At 37.1% G+C, this 9,454-nt stretch overlaps 2 protein-coding genes across 4 annotated transcripts in view; one reads left to right on the top strand and one right to left on the bottom strand.

Moving 5' to 3' along the window:
- The first annotated feature begins 245 nt into the window (after nucleotides 1-245).
- On the top strand, nucleotides 246-2,433 carry LOC113518182 (gamma-glutamylcyclotransferase-like). Its single transcript, XM_026902983.3, has 3 exons — nucleotides 246-449; nucleotides 1,391-1,524; nucleotides 1,968-2,433. Exons 1-3 carry the CDS (start codon nucleotides 324-326, stop codon nucleotides 2,362-2,364), a joined length of 657 nt encoding a protein of 218 aa, XP_026758784.1. The 5' UTR covers nucleotides 246-323; the 3' UTR covers nucleotides 2,365-2,433.
- Nucleotides 2,434-2,516: 83 nt separating this feature from the next.
- The window catches only part of LOC113518181 (insulin-like receptor), a 115,616-nt gene continuing 108,678 nt past the window's right edge, over nucleotides 2,517-9,454 (bottom strand). For all 3 annotated transcript variants that reach the window (XM_031913073.2, XM_026902981.3, XM_052903104.1), the window contains one exon: nucleotides 2,517-7,608. In XM_031913073.2, coding sequence (XP_031768933.1) covers nucleotides 7,301-7,608 — 308 coding nt within the window. In that variant the 3' untranslated portion in view covers nucleotides 2,517-7,300. The remainder of the gene's footprint in view (nucleotides 7,609-9,454) is intronic.

Genomic DNA, 9,454 nt, shown 5'->3' with positions numbered 1-9,454 from the left:
ACACGAATGGGACAGAGGTGCCCAAACAAATGACTTGTGCAGTCTCTCTCTGGTAAAAATAATATGGCCATATATGAGTACGACTTTTGTACAAACTCTCCCTCTAGTAAAATACACCTACAGTATGTTTTGTTTCAGTACCATTCTAAGTAGATAATTTTCAATGTAAATAGAATAGATCTCTATTTCAATTACCTCTTAGAATTTTTACTATCTGGCAAGTAAAGCAAAATATATAACAATAAGAAAGTAAAATGTCATTTAAGCCAATAAACATCACACCAAATCCTTAAGTAGAACAATTTATCACGTATTCAATAATAATGATAAAATCTCAGATATATAAACCAGACACCTTTTTATATTTTTCATACGGTGCAAATTTGCTTACGTTCAGAGTTCAGATGCACAATCCATCAGCAGAATTCGTCTCCATAGCACGTTTAGATGTAAGTGAATACCAATTTTATTGTCTTAAAAGAAATCACCTATGCAGACTTCGAGGGGATAGTTAGGAAACGAGAGCCTTGCGATGTTCTGGAGATGGAATGAAATAAACGTTGAGTTACTACAATTACCTCCACCACATCAGTACCATCAAAAATTTCAGTGATTAAACTGGAAGTAGTGGTAAGAAGCGAAGTGTTAGTAACAAGTCAGATCAACCTCCACGTGGCCCCCTCTGAAAACCATTCGTCATGATGGGTCGAATAACTTGATTTCATTCCCACCTATTGTTATTCACTGATACCTCATCAGTGTATGTTGATACCGTAGGTAGGGTTACTATTCCACTTTCGTCTTTTAAAAAATTTTAATGCCCGCAAAAATGGATGATTAATTTGTAATACTTATGAACGTTTATATCGTAACACTAGTGTTAGACAATCCATCACTATTTTTTTGTTTTCCTTTACCTTATAAACTAAATTTTATTCCGTATAATAAACTTTGTAAAGATTTAAGAAGTTATTTAAGATAATAGCATTTGTTGAATGTCTTAAAGGAAATGTCTTCTTAGAATGACATTCCATATCCAACGGTAGAATAAATAAACTGTGAATACAAAGTCTGTTTGTGTAAAGTTTATTCTTATCATAGAAATTACTAAACTTACGTCAATAAAAGTAAATATTTTGTAAGTCTCTACATTCCAATTTATTATAAATAGGTAGTATAATTTTCAGTATTTTGTGGCCAATATATATGCCTATAATTATTAGAGAGCCTGGGTAATTTTGAATACTGGGCATACACACCTTTCTATCACCATCCTGTCTATATAAAATCTTTTTATCAGAAATAAATATACACTGTAAATTTAGTACGCAATAATTATACTGCTTCTTAAAATTTATTACCTAATGTTTACTATTTTATTCTTCTGTAGAACTATAGACTGGATTTTATCAGATACTCTAAATTTTGGGGAGGCCCTAATGTTACATTAGTACCGACTGCCAACGCGCACGTTTGGGGTGTTATATGGCGCCTGCATAAAACTGACATGGCATCTCTCGATAGGTACCTACTAATATTTAAATAACAAACTTGTTCTATTCTATAAAAAAAAATCCTCAATTGTGACAACATTAATTTGGGACCAATACGACGTAATCTCTATGTACCTGTACATTACAAAAATAATCATCCAAATCGATTCAAAATTTATCAGTTACGTTAGACTCAAAGCATAAAACTAGTGGTGAGCCCCTTTTTGTTCCGTGTGGAAAATCTTCGGAAAGACCGTCCCATCTGTCGGAGGGAGGGCAGCTGGGGTGTGTGGGATTCGTACAGTGGTGAGCCCCTAGTCAGTACGTACTACTTAGTTGTTGGATACTGTTTATATAAACAACGTGAAGAACAGATTTTAATTAATATTAGAATCAATACCTTCTTATCTCGCAGGACTTTACACCATGATCTATAATTTATAAGCGTTTAAATAAACTATATTTATTTTACAGCCAAGAAGGAGTAGATATAAAAAAATATTATATAAAACACTTGGATGTGTTGACGCCATACATGGGGCTGTTCAAATGTAGAGTTTATATTCAAAAAATAAATCCATTGCCCAGAGGTGACAACGACTCGATTCCTGTGGAGAGACTGCCTTCACGGACGTACAAACAAGTTATGATACGCGGCGCTACTGAACATGAAATACCTGAGTATTATATAGATTACTTAACAAAATTAAAAGATAATGGGGAAGAGGGTTGTCTAAGAATGGTTTGTCTGTTAAATCGATATGCTGTGGACGAGCCGTGTGAATGCAGGGTACCAGGTCGTATACCGCGAAAGCCTTTGAAACTTGATTTAAAAAATATTCCAGAAAAAAAGAAAATATTGGGAAAGTAAACTATGGCTTTCACTGTAGCGAAATAAAAAGTTCCTGCTTAAAAAATCGATTTTATTTTGAGAAATGTATAGGCTTCGTTTTTAACTTTATAAAATATATTCAAACAGGGAGTATATTAGGATACATTTTGATATTCAAAACTATACTTCACTAATTTTTGTAACTTTTTTATTAATGTAAATATTAAAATTATTATTAATAGGTACTCGGTTCTCATTAAATTAAATATAAAAATTGTACACTATATCAATCGTTTGGTGAAATTGTATCTAAATTGAGCATAAAGCACAACGCTACCCCGACACTTTACATAAACACACACAAATCACACGAGGAACACATCATTTGGAAATTATTTTATCAGTCAATAATTTACGAATAATAAGTATTAATTACTAAAAATGAGGTAATATAACTGCCTTACTAGGTGGAAATCACAATAAAAATTAAATACTGATAAAAATAAGAGCGTAAGTAAAAAAAAAAAAGATAATCAGTAAAGCTCGCAGGGAACGCCGTGTGAGGCAACGTTGTGCGACACCTCGCCGCAGTCGCTCCACGCAGCGCCCACCAAAAGCGCACCGCCTGCATTGCGATCGAAATCAAAATAGGACCCATTCCGCCATGTTACGACTTAGTTTTCAAGTAATTCTTAGAATCATTTATTTATTTATATGCTTTTGTACATTCATTTTTAATATAGGTTATAACGAAAATGTGCACAGGCGGACTTACCCCTTAAAAGGATTTCTTCCAGTCAACCAGTTATATTTTTGACTTATTTGAAAAATGTAGATAAATGCCATTTATGCAAAATAAGTTTCCTTGCTAATTGTACTTTTCTAGTGACAGTTAACAGGACGAGATCACCGAGGGTCCTATTCTTATTTTGACCGTATTGTATACCACCGTTCGTAGCTGCCAACTGATGAGATTGGAAACAGACGGCGCGCTTGGTGTGCGCTGATGGAGCGCCTCAGCTCGCTCGTCGGTCCGGGACCTGTGCCGCGTCCGGCAGCGTCCGGAAGCGTCCGGAAGCGTCCGGCCGCGTCCGGCCGCGAGGCGTCGGTAGCGTCGGGTAGCGGCGTGCGCCACGGCTCCGTGCCGCACAACACTCCAGCGCAGTGACCCGGTGCCCGGAACATCCCTGACTACACTGGACTATTTGCGATACGTACTACAACGTAAGGTGGAACAATAATATGGCTCTAATATTTAACATTACACTTAATGGTACGTTAACTTACGTTTCATAAATTGAGCAAAAGGCACTATGCAATTTTTAAAATTAAAAAATATTTGGATTTGGACTTTGGAAATCAATTTGAAATCGAATGTTTCTTTATATTTTTGTTTATAAAAAAATGTTATCGATGCAACGTGCCTTGAGCCCCTCACCGACGACACAACACTCCGCTCCAGTGACGGCGCGCGCCGCCGCCGCACGCCACTAGTGCAGCCGTGCGCCGAGCCGCGTGCAGGCGGCGCGCGCACCGAACGTACATCGCCTCACCACAATATTACTACTACTCATCGCGTACCACACAGCTCACGCTTAGCTAGCCCCGTTGAATTACATTCTTTCTATGGCACGGTTCTTGGTTGTGTTGTGATGTAAAGCTTTCTGTTATGACATAAGCAAAAAACATATACACAAATGGAACCGTACTATTCGTATACCGCCAGTGCACACATTATATTGTATGTGTCGTGTCTATCTCACACAATCAACAATCCTGCATTCTGCTGAAGGCTGGATGTCTGAAGGCACTCGTTAATACCCTTATACCACATTATCGTTATAGTTATTATTACACATTGGACACCAGATCACAGTCCCGCCCGGCGTCCGATGCCCAGGATTGTTGTATATTGGAGTATAACTTTGGTTGCTTTCATTTAAGACTCAATTAGTCAGTTCATTACAGTAACATAATTTATGTAGCTAGCGTATATTTTACTTTACAACATGTATTCAGATAGCTATATGTCGATGACCATAATATATATAATTAATTTATATACAATATTATTTAGGACACAGAATTTTAATTTATATTTCACCCCGCGACCATGTTCTAGTTTTGATTACAATATTAAATTATTATTATTATAAAATATATTGTAAGGCCATTCGCGCGTTACGCATCCATTGCAGCAATAAGTAGAATATTTCACTAAATATACAGAACGTCAAATATATAAACATATAGTACTAGTAGAGTGGCAGGCCAGTACGCCAGTACTGGCGCTGGCGGCCAGTGTGCCAGCGGCCGCTGATGGCGCGAGCGTAGCGTGCGAGCTGGCCGGCGCCACAGACAACTCAATTTTACTAATTACGAGATTATCGCGCTCATTATTACTCAAATATATAAATATAAATTACGATCTTTCATTAAATAACATATTATGTATTGGAATTATCAACATACATATTTTATACTGATTTACGAACACGAGATGATAAACAAACTAATAAATAATACCATTAACTCGTTTCTAGTTACTCGGTTCGTAATGATATATCAATTGTTTAGTCCAGTACAGTTGGCAAAACTTGACACTATAAAAGTATAGATTTATTATATCAAACAATAATAGTTGAGTATATATAACTATATAACAATAATGGCAGGTTTATTCTATTGCATTATAATTGATTCGGATTACATTGATAATAATTACGTGCATATATAGTTATTAATTATATATGTGTACATGTAATGAAGTCGATTGCAACGAAAACGGAACGCCTATAAATGCGTTTACATATGCAACTATTTGACTGAGTATGTAAAAATACTCAGTTGGAATTGTAAATTATAATTATTACTATATATATATATATATAGTTTGCAAGTCTTTGGTGGTGCTAAATCCAATTAAATTATTATTTATTCGTCAATATACACATTGAACCGTTGTCCAGATAGGTCAGTATGAAATTGTTAGAAATTGTTAAAGGCGAAAAACATAAATTGGTTTGTGTGACCAGCACAACTAATGAAACATGCGTAAATAATAAAAACAGTTAGCCCTAATCCTCTAATGTATTTATTACATTAGAATACAACAAATTACTGGTTGTATCTTATGTTACTTATCCTATAAACTAACAAATAAACATGCAGATTTTCTTTTAAAATAGCAAGTTACTTTATTGAGGAAAATAATTTGTAATTTTATAAATTTCAAAATTATTGCAATGATGTTTGGATTATATTTTGCTAATGTAATTAATACAATAACAGCTAATTGATTAACAATATTGTCAAATTATTATTCACAGATAAAATATTTAATTGCATAAAATATAAAATAAAAATATTATATTTTTTTGTAATTTGGATGGATGTCAATATAAATTATTGTAAAATTGTAAACGGTATATAAATACATTTAAACAATTGGCATGTAAAATTGTCAAAGGTAAACATAAAATAAATGTGTTATTATTTATACGATTTTTTAAAAATGACAATTCATTAATATAAGATATGAAATTATGAACGAAAATACAAATCATGGACTGTTTAATTGGTATTCTTTTTTTTTTATTTCTCTCACGAGCCTCTTAAAGGAGGACTATGTTCAGCAGTGACGTTGTGTATAAATTGATATAAGATTCAGACTTCATACTGACTGATCCTTCATGACAGTTCATTGTATATTACATATATATAATATATAAACGATAAGAAAGAAGGGATCTCGAATAGATTGAGTATTATAAAACATTTGCATAAAATTGCAATCGAATCAAATTGAACAGCACAAGTGACAAATTCATGGATCGTTACGCACTTTCAACAAAAAGTGCTTTTAACAACAACTTTAACTTAACAATATCAACAAATTTGACACTCGTCGGTATTCTCATAATAAACAATTCAAAACGGGAGTTAACTAGTTAAACGTGAAGAAATTAATAAAATTAATTTGTACACGATCTAGCTTATGCGATAACATACTTATACACACTTTACATCTTACAACTGTAAACTTAAATATTAATAGGCTATGTCAAAAATGACACCGATACAACTATTTTATTGAGGTAAACTATATAGGATTCGCGTCGAAACAGATCGACTCTCGATATCGCCTCGGCAATAATATATATCGCTCGATATGAAAACGACGGTCGTCAGGCCAAAAGGAACGCTCTCGCGTCGGCGATTCCCCACGAAAAGTTAATCTAAATCAACTCCCGAAGGAAAGTGCCCGGCTCGGGCGACAAAACACGTACAAAGTAAATGCGGAGGACTCCGGAGCGCCCTCCGTACGAGTAAATTTACACTAAAATCGAAAACGATCGACCCGTGCGAGTCGCGACGTCGAGTAACGGTCGCCGGAACGTACAAAATAAATAGAACAACGCGACGAGCGGCGCTCGCGTCCAATAATTTACTAGCTACACTTACAACTAGGATTCGAAGAGTCGGCCGCGACTGGCGGCGGCCGACCTGAGGTAGATAGAGTGTGGCGCGGCGGAGGCCGCCGCCACCCGCCCGTCTCGCGGGCCAGCCTCGCCGACGTGCCAGCTTTACCGCTATATCCAGCTATTATTTTTATCAGTCGGCCATAATTTACCGAGTTCCAGTAGACAAATATTTTGGTTACTTAAAATAGTAACATAAAATATTAAACAGGATGCATTTTCACAACTCCAGGTATCGGTCGATACTAATCGATCGGCTCGATCGAGAAGGAACTACATTTTGATAGACTGCTGCTTCAAATACTCGTGCCTTTATATAAATCACGCCAGCTGTCGTCGCATACGTGGAAGTACTACGGGAACAAAATGTAATAAGTAGCTGTGGTCTAGCTAGGGGGGTAAAGCTGGTGGTCGGCTACGCCGGCGCCGCCTCGTGCTCAGTGGTGCGGCGAGGCGGGGCGCGAGCGCGGGCGGGCGGCGGCGGCGGGGCGCCGCTAGCAGCCGGTGGTGGCGGGCGCGGCGGCGGCGGAGGCGGCGGTGGCGGCGGGTGCGCTGCCGTCACGCAGCACGCCGTTGGGGCCGGCCTTGAGCGCGAGCGGCAGGGCGCGCGGCGTGGCGGCGGGCTGCAGCGGCGGCAGCGGCTGCAGCGGCTGCAGGGGCTCTGTGGCGGCGTCGTCGGAGCCGCGGCTGCGCAGCGACGACAGCACCCAGGACGCGAGCCGCCCCGACACGCCGAACAGGTTCGACCCGGACCCGGTCGCAACCGCGCCCACGTTCACCTCCGGCATCTCTTGTTCCTCCTCTGTGACCGACCAGTAGAAATTATATAAATATTTACTGTTGTTGTATATAAGATTAGTTGTTTAAATAAAGTCTTCAATAAAAAAAAGATAGATTTTTATAATTAGAACCCATACATATAGATACTCCCATCTATGTATAAAAAGGTAGTATAAAAGCAAAGAATTTTAGGATTATTGAATCTGAAATAAGTAAAAAAGCATCTAGAAAAGAAAAGTAGTATATTTTATGAAAATAAATTTATTTGCAACATGTCAAAACTACCGAGATCTACTAGCCATATACCTACTAACAAAAATAATGCTACAAAATTATGTTTTTCTACTGGGAATGATAAATAAGCTGACGATCCACATCGGCTATAAACAACACCACGATTATCACGGTAACATGGCACGCTTCGTGCGCTGCCACGGGCGTAGGCGCAGGATTTTGTTCAAGACGACGACAAGACATTCATTAATAAAAGAATATATGTATCATTATAACGCGGGAAATAATTTTAATTGCAACATTGTATATATAATTTTATAATCGTCCCGTAACTTCATAGCGTGATTTGATCGTGACCCCCCCCCCCTCCCTCCTCCCCCTCCGCAGTTCGTTCACGTCCGTCTCGTGCCCTTAATAGACTACGCCCATGTGCGCTACTACTTGTAAGGAATAATGTATCATTGCTAAATAAGGACGCGGGAAGACTATAATGGCTTATAACATGTCAGAAACTTTACAGTCGGGAGTGTTTTTGGCATTGTCACGTCAACTACCTATGGTACTTATTCCACATGCAAGTTACCGTTACTTACGGTTATAGGATTGGCGAGTGGCCGCCGCACACGTCTACAGCGGCATCGAATGGGGAAACAAACAAAGTTATTATAGATTGATTCATTAATATAATCTAATCGTCATTTCAGCCGTTAACTATCCATTGTTGAATGTAAGCCTTCCCCATAAGGAGGGGGGGGGGGGGTCGCCAGTAGTTGCTACTATAATATTGTTGCGTTATTACTTACTGATATGTACCATAAAATGAACATTTGACTATTTTTCTTGTATGTTATTTTATATCTTCGCCAAATGTGAATTGATTTTACTGCTATTTTTATGTAAAAAGGCATATAAAATTGTTCCTTAATAATTCATAAAAATGAAGTCAGTTTTTACAAAAATAGTTTGTCGTTGAAAATTTTAGAAGTGCAAATTGCGAGCCTGTTTACTACGTCAACACTGCCAACTAATCCGATTTGAATGTTCTGACATCTATAAAATGTATATGACAAAGGAAGCTAATAGCCAATCGTAGAATCGAATCATCTAATCATATATACCGTGAAGTACGTGGTGTGTTCATGTCCACAGTTGACATTACTCTTTTCTATCAGGACCATAAGTTCATTTTGCATTCCCAGTAGTAATTTTTTTTTAAACTAATTTAAATACATTTGAAAGTGAATTTATATATTTTCAAACAATCATCATAAAATTTAGAATATACGAAGTATGTGGCGTCGAGCAAAACATGGTATTTATAATAAGCCAGAGTTAATTACTAAAGTACTTATTGTATGTAAATCCTACATTGTGGAGCTTATTTTTATATCCCAATGTACGTGCACCAAGGTGTAACAAAATCCTTTCTCCTTTGTCTAAAATTTGAAAAATTGTGCATGTGTATTCCATCGAAAACTTGGCATTTTTATAACGGAATGGGAAGTTAGTTTGCATTTCCTGCACCTCTCGCACTTTTGGATTAAAAGTGCTCATACCAAAGCTTACCGAAGTGTGGCAACATATAAATTATCTTAAATATCAATTACAAACATTTTTAAGTAATTACGTAACAA

This window comes from Galleria mellonella, unplaced genomic scaffold, assembly GCF_026898425.1.
Source record: "Galleria mellonella isolate WM207_F2 unplaced genomic scaffold, CSIRO_AGI_GalMel_v1 utg132, whole genome shotgun sequence".
Lineage (NCBI taxonomy): Eukaryota > Metazoa > Arthropoda > Insecta > Lepidoptera > Pyralidae > Galleria > Galleria mellonella.
Note: the sequence above shows the minus strand (reverse complement) of the source record. Positions and strands in the feature narration are given on the sequence as shown.